Genomic DNA, 16138 nt, shown 5'->3' on the forward strand with positions numbered 1-16138 from the left:
AGCTATCACCGCCTGCTGATCTCCCTGCCCTCTGTCCTACCAATCCTAGCAGCGACCAGCCCCTAACAAGGGATGTTAGGAAAAGAAAATGTTTGAATGGGAAGGGTATGCAGAAATGAACAGACTGCAAGCCAATTCAAAATAAGTTGGATTTGCTTAGCATCAATTCAGTTGGTTTGGCTTAATAGCGCAACCCATCTAGTACACTTGCGCTGGGGCTGTGTTTGCACCTCGCCAAAGGTTTGCTGACTTATTGTGGTTTTGCAGGAATGACCAATGTCCTACTGCTCAATCGTGCCTCTCCTGGCGTGAGGAAGCCACAGTTAAGCTTGGCTTCCCACAATGTCTGAGCCCGCGATCCTGGTTTGCTTCTCCCTAACGAGTCAGGATCACTAGCCAGGCATGTCACAGGAAACCAAGACTTGTTGCTCCTGCATGCACAAAAGGAGCGCTTGGGCAGCGTGCACCATAAGCCAACAACTGAAAACCTCGGCTTTTTGTTACATCTAGAGCACATTTGTAATCCTCTCTGGTACTAAACAGGCCTATACAGTAGGGGCCCACTTTTCAGCAGCCCACTTTTCAGCATTCTGCTAATACGGCGGCTTTCAGTTAGAGTAAGGCCCCACTCATACGGCACTTGTTCCTCTTTTACAGCATTTTTCAGGCGTCAGGCACCATTTTATTGACGGCATTCCGCTTTTAGGTGGAGGTCTGGAACGTAACCCGCCGTACGAGTGGGGCCCTACTGTATTGTAATCCTAACCATGCCTAAGTCCTGTCGAATTGAAGAGGGCTCACCCCTGAGTGAGGAGTTAGGATTGCAACATAGGCTGAGAACACAATTTTACAGCACATCCCTCCCCAAAAAAGAATCCTGGGAACTCATTCATTTCATTGGCGATCGCTTGTGGCCAAGTAAGATTGTCTTCCAAGATAAGGTCTTTAATGGTGGGTCCGTAAGTGGCTGTAAAGGCCAGTTCTGGATCCACACAGCCTCCCAGTGAGGACATAGGTTTCCAGATGGAAGGTTGTCGCGATGAGGATTTGTTTGACGTGCCTTCCGCTTAGCTCATTTGTCCCGTTCGCCCAGTATTCCTGCTTCTTCAAAGTCCATAGCACCTTTGATAATAGCAGACCTCCATTTGGGACGTTCATGGGCCAAGACTTCCCAGTTCTCAATGCTCATATTACATTTTTTAAGATTCGCTTTAAGAACATCTTTAAACCTCTTTTACTGTCCACCAATATTCTGTTTTCCATCCTTAAGCTGGGAGTAAAGTAGCTGATTTGGAACTATAGCTTACCCTTCACAGAGGCACCATCCCCAGCACCCTTAGCAAACTACAGTGCCCAGGATTCTTTACAGGGAGTGTGTGCTCTGAAGGAACAATGTGTATGCAGCCACAGTCTCTCTTCAAGCCAGTTTCTTTTTTTAAAAAAATCCTCCCCAATCCCACTACGTAGAGATTATTGTGGCTAAGCAGGACAGGCTCACTCAAACCATCCCTCTTTCAAGAAAAAAGTATGTTTTCTCCCATCATTTCTGATCATTGGCTACACTGGCTAGGGCTGTTGTGGAGTTCAAGAGCACCTCTGGAGGAGGGGCACAAGACAGCCTCCCCCCCCCAATTAAGGAGGGGAAACATTTGGACAAAACACACACACGCACAAAAGGGTTATGCTGCCCCTTGGTGGCTGCAAGCAAGCCTTGCAACCTTGATTTCTGGAAATGCAAGCGGAGGATCTTGCTGCAAGAGGAACCCCTTACTCACGGGAGTCTGAGCAGTGCACATTTCCCCTGCAAGGTTCACCAGCCCAGGGCTCCTTCTCTCTCAGGAGAACTTCCGTTTTTAAGACTGAAAGAGCACATGGTACATGGGGAGGGTCAGAGCCCAGTGGCAGAGCACATCGCTTGCATACTGAAGGAGGTCCTCGATTCAATCCATGGGCAGTCCAGGTTTGGCTAGGAAAGGCCTCCTTCTGAGACCCTGGCAAGCTGCGGCATCCACCAGATTATGTTGGGACTCCGCCTGCTGATCCAGCTAGCATCATCCCAGTGGCCAGGGATGATGGGAGTTGCACTCTCAAACAGGGCTGTGGAGTCGGAGTCATGGAGTCGGAAGCAATTTTGGGTGGAGTCGGTAGAAATGTACTGACTCCGGCTTCAAAATAAATTTTGATTGACAAATTTTAAAAAATATAAATTCAAAATGTCAAAGACACTTCCCATGAAGTCAGCTGTATTTGAGCATTTCACCATAACTCAAGATGGAAAACATGTTGTGTGTCAGTGTATGGCACAGGACCCAGATGAAGAGAAATGCTGTGATGCCAAGATCAGCGCATATTCAGGCAGCGATAAAAATGCTCCTATGAGAGCTTCCAATTTAAAAAGACATTTACAGCCCTTTCCAGGGCTGTGGAGTTGGAAGCAATTTTGGGTGGAGTCGGAGACGGAGTCGGACAGTAGAAAAATAGAGGAGTCGGAGTCGAAGGTTTGGCGTACCGACTCCACAGCCCTGCTCCCAAACATTTGGAAGGCCCCATGTTGACTACCTCGCCCCATTGTCTGATGCAGCCTTAGTCAACTTGGTGCCTTCCAGATGTTTTGCACTGCCAATCCCATCAGCCCCAGCGAGGGATGGAGAAATTCAATCCAGTTGCAATCTCAAGCCGAATCTGATCAAATCCGCACTTTCCGTAACAATACGAGACCCAGAACACAGGCATCCTTCAAAATCCGCGTTTATTTGAATTTGGGGATGCAGTTTGCCACCCAAATGGGGTTTACAAAAATGCATACGTTAGGCAAGGTGTGCAGAAATATGAACACGAGTGAAACTTAACATACAAAAAACGCATTATAGGACAAGAAGTAGCTTGCCAAAACTTGCCAAAAGAAAGCTGCCTACAAAATGGTGTTTCTTACGAGACATTCGCACTAAAATGCTGGTTCAGATGTCACAGGAAACCAAGGCTTGTTGCTCCTGCAATTTTCAGGATTTTTTTTTTAAATTGCAAATTGCTGCAGAAATGCAGAGAACTGAATGTGAAGACTGGAAAAAATGAGAAACTGAGAAAACCAAAACCGACGGGTGCTTCCATCCCCAGGCGCAGCCAGCATCATTCTCCCATCCACACCGCCTCCCACATTGCTCCTAAGGGGCCGTCAATCCTCCAGAGCAGATTTTCACCCACATGGGGAAATTGCTGTCTTCATTCATGGTATAAGAAGCTGCCTTATACAGAGCCACACCATTGGTCCATCTACAATACTGTCTGCACTGACTGGCAATAGCTCTCCTTTGACAGGGAGCAGCAAGCGGCGGTAACACAGCCAAAGCTCTGCTCACGGCCGGAGTTCGATTCGAATGGAAGGAGGAAGTCAAATCTCCGGTAAAAGGGGTCGAGGTCCACTCAGCCTTCCATCCATCCGTGGTCGGTAAAATGAGTACCCGGCATATGCTGGGGGGTAAAGAAAGGCCGGAGAAGGAACTGGCAATCCCACCCCATATATACGGTCTGCCTAGTAAACGTCGCAAGATGTCACCCTAAGAGTCGGAAACAACTCGCACTATAAGTGCGGGGACACCTTTACCTTTACCTCTCCAAGCCCTACCTGGACATGCTCAGGATTGAATTTGGGACCTGTTTTTTGGGGGGGAGAAACCCTATTATATCAGTTCAAATTGATATGAAATGTGTCTCCATAACCCCTCCCCCCAATAGTCTTCTGGTCTCCCCTTTGCCAAGCTCTTCCAATTTCCAAAACATCCTTTCCAAGTGTCTCTATAATGTTCGTTCCACATTTGCAAGGAATCAGTCCTTCAGTGTGGTAGCACATACACTTTGGAACTTCCCGCCCCATTGCACTAAATAAGCAAAATTTTAAGCAAGCCTACCCAGTGCTGTAAAGCGGATATGGTCGTTTTTTAAATAATGCATCGTTTCAAAAACTATTTTGAAAAATGTTAGGCTAACATATTACTATTTGATTTCACTGGTAATATTTAATGCACGTTGTATGTAAACCTTTCAGAGGTTTTGACGACTAAGCATTATATAACACCTGTTAAAGAACAAATCCTCTCTCAGCTATAGAGCACCTCTAGATCAGCCTTTCCTGACCTTTGGGTCCCCAGATGTTGCTGCACTAAATCTCCCATAATTCCTGACCGTTGGCCATGCTGGCTGGGGCTGATGTAGTCCAGCAACATCCAGGGACCTAGAGATTGGGAAAGGCTGCTCTACAACTCCCAACATCGCTGACCAGTGGCCATGCTGGCTGGGAGACGGGAGTCTGGCAACAGGTTCCCTGACCTCACTTTATCTGCCCACTGATTTCATGCCAAAACAGTACACTGCCCACCTCATCTCTAGGACCTGTGTGAGTTGTATTGCAAACCCCCCCCCAACCTTTGAGTTTGCTTTTACATTGGTTCAGAGTAAGCGATCCAAGTCACAATCCGAAGGGACAAAGAGCCCCCATTTGCCCTGCATTTACTTTGCAGACCACAGCAGGAAGAAAAACTAAGCACAACTTTAGAAAGCAGGGGTGGGGTGGGGTGGGACAACAGTCTAAACATCTTCCCCCTCAATATCATCAACCCAGAAACATTCCCACTGCTGGAGAGAAAAACAAGACAGCCTTTCTGTGTAAAAAAAAAAGAAAAAAGATTTATTCACTAACGCTTATTACAGTACCTTAACATATATATTTTTTAAAAAAAGCTAAAACACACTTTAGCTTCAACTAAAATATAAAGATAGTGTGGGTGGGTGGGTAAGCTCCAAAGTTGCTTTCTTAAAAAGAGAAAATTCCACACCTAAAAAGAAAAAATCTGCATAATTAAAAGCCACCGATTCTATGTAAAACCGGTTAACAGCTTTGGGGTGGGGGTGTGGAAGGATAGAGATGCAAAGGACAGATTGCAGCCCAGGTACAAGGGGGGCACAGGGCTGACTTGTGGGCCCCCCAAAGCAAAAAGGGTTGAGGTATTGACCAGCTTCTGAGCGTCCAAGGAAGAGAACAGTGACAGCTGGTGGATCCATTGTCAGTGGGGCAGCGGAATCCACTCCGGGTTTTAGCATCTGCTTTCGCACCTTGGACAGCTCCTTGGAAGCTGGGACTAAATCGCAGAGCAGACTCCATTGCTACGGAGCCACCAGCCGCCCCTGGAAAAAAAATGTGGGGCTGAGAATACGAGGCTCAGCCCTCCCCAAGGAGATGCCGAGAGCCTTGAAACAACCTGGGACCTGTTCTTATGCACCCTCCCTCTCCCCATAATCCCCCCCCCAAAACCAACAGATCTAACCTGAGCATGGATTTCCCACAATGCAGCAGGGTTGCACACAGCTTCATTCTCCCCCCCCCCCAAAAAAACCCTATCCTTATCCCCACCCTGACAACAGACTACAATAAAGAAGTCTATACAAGCCATTTTGGTGTTTATTTGAGTAGTGAGCTTTAAGACACGGGTGTGATGCTTTGAATGAGGACACGCCCCTATCAGCAGTTGGGACAGCAATTCCCCCCCCCCCCGCCAAGGTTTACCTCCCCTCATTTTGTGAACAGGCCACCCTGCCCGTTCCCTCCCGCCCAATCCCAGCCGGTTATAGGAGAGAAAGCAAGTGCAAGATTAAGGAACCCCAAACAGCTTCCCTTGGTGGGGCTGAAGCCCTGAGGGGGGAGGGCGTTCTATCCAAAGTTAGAAGTGCACAAACGACACATCGTCTCCCCAGCCTACTTGGGAGGCCTCTCTCGATGTCCCTCGTAAATGGAAAGGAACTCGTGGGCCGTTTTGAAACCTGAATGCATCCAGTTTGCGTGGCGTAGCAAAAGGAGGGTGGAGGCGGCAAAGATTCCGTTCAGTTGCCAAAGTGCCCTCCCCTTTTCTGACAGCCACCTTCCTCCAGAGGCCAATCACAGCCCTGCTAAGAGCTACCCTAGCTAGCAGGGCAGCAAGCACAAAGGCAAGGGTGCCCCCGCCCTGCAGTTCCAGCCTTAGGGCAGGGAGGAGGAGAACTCCAGCTACCTGCAGTCCATCAGCTAGGCCAACAGGCAAGGAGACAATGGGAGGTGTAATCCAACAACATCTAGAGAGCTGCCGGTGCCCTCACCCCACTCCCAAATCCCGGCCTTGGGGGAAGCCACGTCAACAGGTTCCAGTCCCCAACCGTGGGCTGGATCTGAACTCGGTGCGGCAATAAGACTCAAAAAGATCCCCCCCCCCCTGCTGGGCCAGTCCGCCAAGACTTTATGTGCTGCCTCTGCAAAGAAAAGGGGATGTGGGCAGAGGGGCTGGCTGCGTTTCCGGGAGGCGCGGGAGAATGTATGACCGAGGGTGGGGGAGGGGCTTTGGAGGTAGGTTTGAAGTCGATCTTAGAAAAAACAGGCACATCATTAGTATATTACACAGAACCCTATTCCGGAGAAAAAAGATCTCCCCAACTGGGGGGTTGGAGAAAAACAGCCATTAAGAAAAGAAAAAAGGGATGGGGGGATGTCCTAGAAAGGCTTTTAAAATGTTACTTGTTATTAGCACTGATTATTAGCACTAAGGTGGGAGGGGTTGGCATTGGGGAAGGGGTGATGAATCACAGAAGAAAATTCCCATCCCTGAAAAGGGAATGCATGCCAGCTCTAGCTGATTTCTCACTGTAGAGCAGCAATGGCTGAAAGAGGAAACGAGCCTTCCACCTGCTGGCACATGCGCACGCAAAGATACGTACACGAGTGTGGAAAACCAAGATCTGGCTGGCAGGCGTGAAGTAAGGCTAGGACAAAAAAAGGACAGTGGCCAACACAGGCAGCCCTCGAGGACTGTGGCCGACCTCCGCAGAGAGGCGTGCAACACGCGGAGGGTGGCAGAGACCAGGGAGGCTCAGGACGGTAGCGCTGCGGAGCGGAGGAAGCAAACTCCCGCAAACAGGCCCTGCTCCAGGGAGGAAAAGAGCGGCTGGCACAAGAGGTACATCCAAGTGTCTCCCATCTTCCTGCGGGGCGGAAGTTTTTGATGCTCGTGTGGGGGAAGGTTAAAAAAAATGTAATAAAAGAGTAGGAAAAAATCTAAAATGCTGCCAGGACGGGACATACTCCGCCAAGATTTAAAAACAGATTAAAATCCACCACCACACAGATATGCTATCTGAGAGTTGGGGTCAACACCCACAGGCTCGCTAAAGTGGGGTGCGGAAAGTGCTGGAAACCGCCCCGCTCCAAGGGAAACAGGGCTGTCCCCAAATCCAACCCCATCCCTAAGACACGATCCTCAATTAAAATATACATATCTAATCCTGTCCGTGTGAAAACAAGAAAAGTGGCAATGGTGGTTTGTGTTAATGGGGGGGGCAGGGGGGCGTTCTCTGGGTCAGGATCCAGCCTCCATCAAAACAAAGGGAAGCCTCAAAAGATCTTCCCCGACTGAGGTAAAAGAAGCCACTCTGTTTGCACGCCTGCCTGAACCAAGTCCTGTTTCACACCGCTACAGTCCAAAGATGGGTATTCCACCGGGCAATGCTTTCCCAGGATTCTTGTGGGTCTAGGAGGCCACTCCAGACCAGCAGTGGATCCACTTTACCCATACCGGGGACAAAACCGCTTTCTGATGGAAAAGGAGGAACAGGTGACCAAGGCAGGGACGAAGGAAGCTTGCAAACCTTTGGATAACATCAAGGGTGCTCGCGGCAGCTTTGTTTGCTGAAGGTTTTGAAAGCTGCTGCCTCCGCTTGCAGAGAGACAGAAGCCTGCAAATCAGCTGTCAGCTGACTAGCACAATGTTAGTACGATGGGAAGGAGCCCTCCTTCTCCCAGCAAGCACTGCGAGGCTTTCACCCAGCTTAGTCGGGAGATCCTTTCTTCCCCGCTCCTTGAGTATTAAGGCCCTAGATATGATGATCTCTGTTTGCTGCTTCTCAGCCAGTCGGGAGCACTGGAGACGAGCGAGGAAACGGCATGGAGAGTCCTCAGTCCCAGGGCAGCTGCTAAGCGAGAGTGAGAGAGAAAGGAGTTCTAACCCAAAAACCGCAGCGCACAGAACAATGGAGAGAGCCAGCAGAGGCTCGATCTGACTGGTGAAAGAGACGGTGACCAAGGATAGGAGGGCAGCACGGGAAAAGACTCAACCGAGAAAAACAGCCCGGCAAGGTAAGCGGCCTGTGGAAGGCTTCTCCCCCAAGCTCCCTTTCTTCTCTGCTGCCCGGCACCCATCAGGAAGAGTTCTGGTTCTGGTAGATGGAGGCTTTCTCCTTCAGCAAGTCCAGACACAAGTGACAGCTCCAACTTCCTGCAAAAAAAAAAAGACGGGGTGGGTGGGAGAGAAACAGGATACCTAAAGCAAGCAGAGGGAAGCAGCAAGTCGGCCTGACCGCCGCTCTAATGAAATGCAGCTGTCTCTGGAGGGGAGCAGTTTCAAAACACATTGTTATGCGTTCTGATAACAAGTTAAAAGGTTTGTTGTTTCAGGCCACAATGGACAAGCGGCATCTAAGAACATAAGAAGAGCCTGCTGGATGAGGGAGCGGCCCACCTAGCCCAGCATCGTCTTCTCGCACAGGCCCATGGTAAGCCCGCAAGGAGGACCTGACTGCAAGAGCACTGCCCTCTCTCCCATGGCTACCAGCAACTGGATTTCAGAAGCATGCGGCCTCTGACTATGGGGGCAGAGCACAGCCAGCATGGCTAGTAGCGACTGATAGCCTTTTCCGCCATTAATTTATTGCTTTGATTTGGATTCCTGCACAGAGCAGGGGGCTGGACTCGATGGCCTTACAAGCCCCTTCCAACTCTACTGTTCTATGCATTGGTCTAATCTTCTTTTAAAGCCATCCAAGCTGGTGGCCATCACTGCCTCTTGTGGGAGCAAATTCCATAGTTTAGCTATGCGCTGTGTGAAGGAGGTCTTCTTTGGTCTGTCATGAATCTTTCAACACTCAGCTTCATTGGATGTCCACGAACTCTTAGTGTTATGAGAGAAAACTTTTCTCTACTTTTCCCATGCCATGCCTAATTTTACACACTTCTATCATGTTGCCTCTGACTCACCTTTTCTCTAAACGAAAAAGCCCCAAATGTTGCAACCTTTCCTCATAGGGGAGTCACTCCATCCCCTTGATCCTTCTGGTCACCCTTTTCTGAACCTTTTCCAACAATACCCTTTTTGAGGTGAGGCAACCAGGGCTAAGAAGTTCAAGGTTCTGGTGCACAATCCCCTATACAGCTCGGAACCAGGAAACCTGAAAGATCATCTTACCCCTTACATACCCAGTCGATCACTGCACTCTGCAGGTGAGGGCCTCCTCCAAACACCATCTTATCAGGAGGTCTGTTCCGCACGACATAGGAAGCGGGCCTTTAGTGTAGTGGCACCAACCCTTTGGAATTCCCTCCCCTTAAATATGACACAGGCACCATCTCTGTTATCTTTCCGGCACCTGCTGAAGACCTTCCTCTTTCAACAAGCCTTTTAAGTAGAGACCTTATCTCAGTCTGCATCTGTGTCGGACTCGTTTTTAAAGCTTTGTTAAAAAGTTGTTTTTAAAAGACATTTTGTTTTTATATGTTTTTAAAGATATATTTTGTTTTAATACATTTTAAAGTCTGTTTTCGTGATGTTTTAGAGTGTTTTTAGTGTTTTTGTTTGCCACCCTGGGCTCCTACTGGGAGGAATGGCGGGATATCAATGTAATTAATTAATTAACAAAACCGGAACTGTACACAGTATTCCAAATGCGGCCGCACCATAGATTTATACAATGGCATTATGATATCGGCCGTTTTATTTTCAATACCTTTCTTAATGATCCCTAACATGGAATTTGCCTTTTTCACAGCTGCCACATAGCGGATTAAAATCTTCAGAGCTATCCACAACAACCCCAAGGTCTAGTTCCTGGTCAATCACAGCCAATTCAGATCCCATGAGCATACTAAACTTAAGCATAAACACACAGGGTGTCATTTTGCTCTTCTGCTTATTTAACTTGTCCTCTCTCTGGAGTGTGTGGGACACACTACTGCTACGCTGGATGCTAACTAGATGGTAACTTTAGGGGCTATGGAGATGGAAAAGTAGAACCTTCTGTATGTAAACTTATATGCTTCAATCAACCTACCCATCCCCATTCACTGACTTCACAGCAGCTGCACAATCTGAGGGCCACCTCCTTCCCTGAAACAGAGCAGTTTCAGAGGAAGACCCTGGAAAAAGCCTGACCTGCGATTCCTTTTGTTAAGTGATGTAAAAATTAAACATTTGATTTAAGATTAACACAGTGCTGCTCTGCTAATTTTGGCTGCGGGCCGGTTGCTGGAAGCCCCTGTTCAAAGCCCTGATTCAGCATCTGCTCATGTCCATGCTGCATGAAATTTCCCCTCCTCTAAATTGAGATATAACGTAAAGCTGGTTTGCCCCTTTTAGACAGAGACGACTTGGCCATAGTACTCCATGCTCTGATAACTTCCAGATTGGATTATTGCAACGCGCTCTACGTGGGGCTGCCCTTGAAGATGACTCGGAAACTGGTTCAAAATGCAGCAGCCAGATTACCGGCTGTGGTTGCTTTTATATCTCATATAACTCCTGTTTTAAAACAGCTGCACTGGTTGCCAGTTTGTTTCTGGGTCTAATTCAAGTCGCTCACGTTAGTCATTAAAGCCCTAAACAATTTAGGTCCCAAATATCTGAAAGACCTCCTCCTCCTCCTCCTCCCCTACAGACCCTCTCGGGGGTTGAGATCAGCAGAGGGGTCCCTTTTGGTAGTTCCGCTGCCCTCATAAGCTCGTGGGGAGGGTGGCCCTAGAGGAGGCCTTCTCTGTGGTGGCCCCTAAGTTGTGGAACTCCCCCGCCCCAACCAAGGTGCGTCTGGCAACTTCACTGTACCGTTTTCGGCAAATGCTGAAGATGCACCTCTTTACTCCGGCCTTTGACACCTGAGACATATATTTTTAGGACCCACCCTAGTTTTTTGTGATGTGATTTTAAGTTGTTTTTAATTATGTGTAACTGTTGTGACCTGCCCTGGGAACTTTGGGTGAAGGACAGGCAGTACATTTAAATAATAATATATAATCGGCACCACAAGACAGAGAATTAAAAACCCCCAAAGGGGGGGGGGGATCTAATTTGACTTGGTATTTAATTTAATCAGTTTAATTACACAAGCAGAAAGGCTAATTAATTACTAAACAGAATTGGGGAAAGCAATTTTGAAATATGGCCCCCAAATTAATTTTTTTAACAGAGGTTGTGTACAGGTGGTTTAAAAGAGTATAAAATATACAGTAGGGCCCCGCTTTTCGGCGTTCCGCTAATACGGCGGCTTTCAATTAGAGTAAGGCCGCACTCATACGGCGCTTGTTCCGCTTTTACGGCATTTTTCGGGCATCAGGCGAAATTTTATTGACCAAGTTTCACTTTTCGGCGGGTGTCTAGAATGTAATCTGCCGTATGAGTGAGGTCCTACTGTACATTGAAACCATCGATATAAAAACAAGTTTAAAAACAAGTTTTTAAAAAATCAAGTACAGCTAAAGCCAACAGTTAAAACCACATTAGAAGCTAAAATTACATATTAAAATACACGTCAGCTTTTCTTGCAGAAAACAAGAGTTTTCTGGAGGTGCCAAGAAGAATACGTCCATGGACAAGGAGTTCCAGAGTGTAGGCGTTGCCACATTAAAAGATCAGTTCCTTAGACATGCAGAATGAATATTCTGTGGCACTTGTGCAGAAGTGTCACTTCTGCAAATGGAAGTGGTTGAATGGGCATGTACAGGGTAAAGCGCTTCACGCATAGGTGGAAAGATGGAAGGTAATTGGGGAGGCAGCGCGATACTCACCTTCTGGTGGTTCTGACATGGGTGGGGTGAGGCAATACATGTGGTAGCCGCGGTCACAATCATCACAGAAGAGCAGCTGGTCCTAAGTGGGGGGGGGGGGGGGAGAGAAAGGAGAACGAGGATTATTCTACCTCTTTTCAGAACAAAAAGAAACATTTGGCATCCTGAGGAGTCCTGCCCCCTTTAAATCAGGGTGGGGAACCTCAAGCCACGAGGCTGAATGCGGGCTTCCAGGCCCTCAACCCTCCCCACGCAGCACCCCTCAATGCCTTTGCTTTGCACACTCCTTGAGTGTTTCTGCCTGCCTAAGATGCGCTCTTGGAACTTTGATAGTGCATCTTGCTTGCCTAGATGGAAGATCGAGAGGGTAACCTACCGTACAAAGGTAACGTTTACATTTCTTAGTCTGTCCACTTTTACCTGTGAACTCACCGGCCACTGGCATATGGCCCTCAGGAGGTTGCCCAGGAGGGAATGTGGCCCTCAGGTCGGTAAGAGTTCTCCATCCCTGGAGTAAGATTTGTGGCCAAGTGGGGCTTTGAAGCCTGACCTAGCGTTACAGCTCAAGAAACAGACAAAAGGTCTTCTACGCACCAATAAATTTGTGGAATCTGCTGCCACACGATGTGGCAATGGCCACCCACTTCAGACAGATTTAGAAGGGGATCAGATAAATACATGGAGACTACATGCAACCTCCTCAGAGTACAAGACACTAGGCAACGGCAGCAGGAGAGGGCTATTGGGCTAATGTCCTGCTGGTGGGCTTCCCACATGCAGGCATCCGGGTCGGTTGTGGCATGCACTCCCTTGGGTGGTTAACCTGGCACCAACACTGCACACCTTCAGGCACCAGCTGAAGCTTCCCTATTTGTACAGGCTTTTTATGTCTGTAAAATTGGCCTGTGTAGCGGGAAACTGTCAGACGCTTTATATTATTTGTTATTGTATTGTTTTGATTATGGATGTTTAACGTAACTGTTTTTTATACTTTGCAAGCCACTTAGAAGCCTATTTTGGCATTAAGGGCCACTTCAGTTGTGGCTCCCCAACTGTGGAATGCTCTCCCCCGTAAGGCTCACTTTAGGATTGTACCCAACGTTAGTCCTTCTCAGTACAGACCTATTGAAAGCAATCCATACGATTACCTTAAGTCCACTAATGACAATGGGTCTACTCCAAGAAGAACTTAGTTGGACACCACCTGTACCTTTTCCCCGACTTTTGATGGACTGAGTTGATTTTGGTCTGCTATTAGTAGGCAGAAGAAGCAGTGTGGCATAGTGGTTAGAGTGTTGGACTACGACCTGGGAGACCAGGGTTTGAATCCCCACACAGCCACGAAGCTCCCTGGGTGACCTTGGGCCAGTCACTGCCTCTCATCCTCAGAGGAAGGCAATGGTAAACCCCCTCTGAATACCGCTTACCATGAAAACCCTATTCACAGGGTTGCCATAAGTCGGGATGGACTTGAAGGCAGTCCATTTCCATTAGTAGGCTGCCAACGTTTCCTGTGGCTCGTGTGTGTGCATATATATGAACGAATTGTAGGTGTTTGCATGAGAATGCTTTTTGATATGAATTTTTAATGGTACAATGTACATATGTTTTCAAGTGTAAGTTGCTTGGAGACCTTTTGGGTATCAAGCAACTGGTAAGTTAAACAAATAAATAATATATAAATAACAATACAGTTAGAAGCCAGTGACAAATTAATCTAGACCGTTGATAATTATTGCCTAAATCTAATGCGGGCAGTGCAAAGCAATTAATGAACTAATGTACATTCCGATAACGACGGTGATACTAATTATCCATCTTTAGCAAGAAAGATGTTCTATTTTCCTAGAGGAAGCAGAGAGGAGATTCAGCCCTGGGGAAAAAAAGAAGGGGGTGGTGGTGAGAAAGACAAGAGATACTCACGTCGTTCTCAGAAGTCCCACAGATGTTACAGCACTTGCATTCGATGCACTGCCAGCGGTAAGTCTTCACTGCTGCCATCATAACTGGGGTGAACTGCAGGCATGAAGGGTGTCCTGGTAGGGGGGGAAACAAGGGGAAGGCAGGCAGTGAGACAAATCTCTCGCCGGGAGGGCGCGGGGGCAGCTCGGCAGGTGGATGGACAAAGACATTCCCTCTTCGTCTCATGTCCTCTTCCCAAAACTCCAGGCTGGCAAACATCTCAGCCAAAGGTGGCGGGGGCACACTAGCCAATTTTACTCTCACACTGCCCTTGTATGGCCGGTTATGCTGCATGACAGAATACTGTGTCTAGTTGTGGCTGCTCCACAACGAAAAGGATATTGCAGAGCTGGAAAAAGTGCAGAAAAGGGCAACCCGAACGATTAAGGGGCTGGAGAGTAACTCTCTTAGGAGGAACGGTTACGGCATTTGGGGCTTTAGAGAAACGGCGAGCAAGGGGGAGGGCATGAATGACAAAGGTGTATAAAATGAAAAATGGTGCAGAGAAAATGGACAGGAAGGTTTTTCTCCCTCTGATATAGTCCAAGAACTCGGGGCCATCAAATGTTGGAAGATTCCAGACAGACGAAAGAAGGTCCTTCACACAGCACACAGTTAAGCTATGGAGCTAGCTCCCCAGGAGACAGTGACGGCCACCAACATAGAAGGTTTTTAAAGAGGATTAGACCAATTCATGGAGGAGGCGGCTATCAGCGGCTAGTAGCCACGATGAATATGTTCTACCTCCACGCAGAAGGTCCCAGGTTCGATCCCTTGGTATCTCCAGATCAGGTAGCAGGTGATAGGAAAGACCCTCCTCTGCCTGAAAGAACCACTGCCGGCCACTGTTCTTCAGCTACAGGTCCCCAGATGTTGTTGGACCACAACTCCCATTATCCCTGGCCCCAGGCTAAGCCAGCTGGGGAAGATGGGGGAATTGTAGTCCAACAGCATTGGGGGACCAGTGGCTGAAGGCTAGTGGGGTAGGCAACACTGAGCCAGATGACCATCCAGGGGTGGGAGGCATACCAACTGTTCCCTCCCTGCAGCTGGGGAATATGAAGGGAAAACAAAACAAAGAAGTCCTTTCTGCACAACAAGAAACCTGCAAGTTACATTAGACAAGTGGCAGGCAACACCCCCCCAAGGCTGCATTATTTAATTCATCAAATTATAGTATTTCTACTCAGCTCTTCAGCCAAATAATGATAGGCTACCTGAGCAGCTCACAAATATTAGTATGGCATTAACAATTGCCCTACTGGGCCAGGCCAGCATTCTGTTCCCAACAGCAGCCAAAGGCCTGAAGCCAGGCACAAAGGTGACAGGCCTCTTGAATGCCTCCAGTATCTGATATTCAGAGATACGCTGCCGCTGAACAGAGAGGCTCCACTTAGCTCTCTTGCCTAACGGCCAGCAGCAGACCTATCCTCCTTCACAAATGTGTCCAATCCCCTTTTCATACAGGGGCTTCAAGCGTGGCTCAGCAAGGACTCAAACGCTTCAATCTTGTTCATTTCTGTAACTTTCTCAACCCATGAGACGGAAGCATTCTCAACTGGCGGCAGTGACAAATGAGCCAAAGCAAGGCAGCCCCAGCCAACTTCTACCATCACAGGCCTCTACAGCGGCAGGCGCTGCCACGCGGGAAGCTCAAAAGTTCCTGCAGGGAGAAGATATCAATTGCGCATGTTCAGAAGGCATGAGAACATAAGAAGAGCCTGCTGGATCAGGGCAGTGGTCCATCTACTCCCAACATCCTGTTCACACAGTGGCCAACCAGGTGCATGCGAGAAGCCTGCAAGAAGGACCCCACGTGCAAAGCATTCTGATATTCAGAAGCACGCTGCCTCTGACTATGGAGGCAGAGCATAGCCTGTTGAAGCTGTTCGTTGTCTCTTTAAGGGGAATGGTTAGGGCGTAACACATAGAGAGGCCTAAAGGGACATCTTTTTATGTAACCCCTATTGAATATTATGAGGTGAAAGCAGCTAGTTGTCCCGCCTTTTTTCTCTATTATTCCCTTTCTTTTCCTCACAGTTTGTAGAAGCAGAGTTTAGTTTTGTTGTAAGCGTTGTGTGTCAATTAATAAATATAACCAGAGTTAAAGAAGTCAAGCCTCCAAGAACCATTTTTCCTGTTAAGAAGACCTTAGCTGTTGCAACATAGCCATCATGGCTAGTAGCCACTGATAGCCTTACGCTCCAGGAATTTGTCTAGTCCTCTTTTAAAGCCATCTAAGTTGGTGGCCACCGCTGCCTCTTGTGGGAGTGAATTCCCTAGTTTCACTATACACTGTGTGACGGAGGACTTCCTTTGGTCTGTCCCGATTCT

At 48.0% G+C, this 16138-nt stretch overlaps 1 protein-coding gene across 2 annotated transcripts in view; it reads right to left on the minus strand.

The window, feature by feature from the left end:
• Positions 1–5581: 5581 nt before the first annotated feature.
• The window catches only part of DPF2 (double PHD fingers 2), a 44563-nt gene continuing 34006 nt past the window's right edge, over positions 5582–16138 (minus strand). For both annotated transcript variants that reach the window (XM_061605863.1, XM_061605864.1), the window contains 3 exons: positions 13766–13878; positions 11843–11924; positions 5582–8288 (listed from right to left, as the gene is read on the minus strand). In XM_061605863.1, coding sequence (XP_061461847.1) covers positions 8212–8288; positions 11843–11924; positions 13766–13878 — 272 coding nt within the window. In that variant the 3' untranslated portion in view covers positions 5582–8211. The remainder of the gene's footprint in view (positions 8289–11842; positions 11925–13765; positions 13879–16138) is intronic.

This window comes from Rhineura floridana, chromosome 22, assembly GCF_030035675.1.
Source record: "Rhineura floridana isolate rRhiFlo1 chromosome 22, rRhiFlo1.hap2, whole genome shotgun sequence".
Taxonomy (NCBI): Eukaryota; Metazoa; Chordata; class Lepidosauria; order Squamata; family Rhineuridae; genus Rhineura; species Rhineura floridana.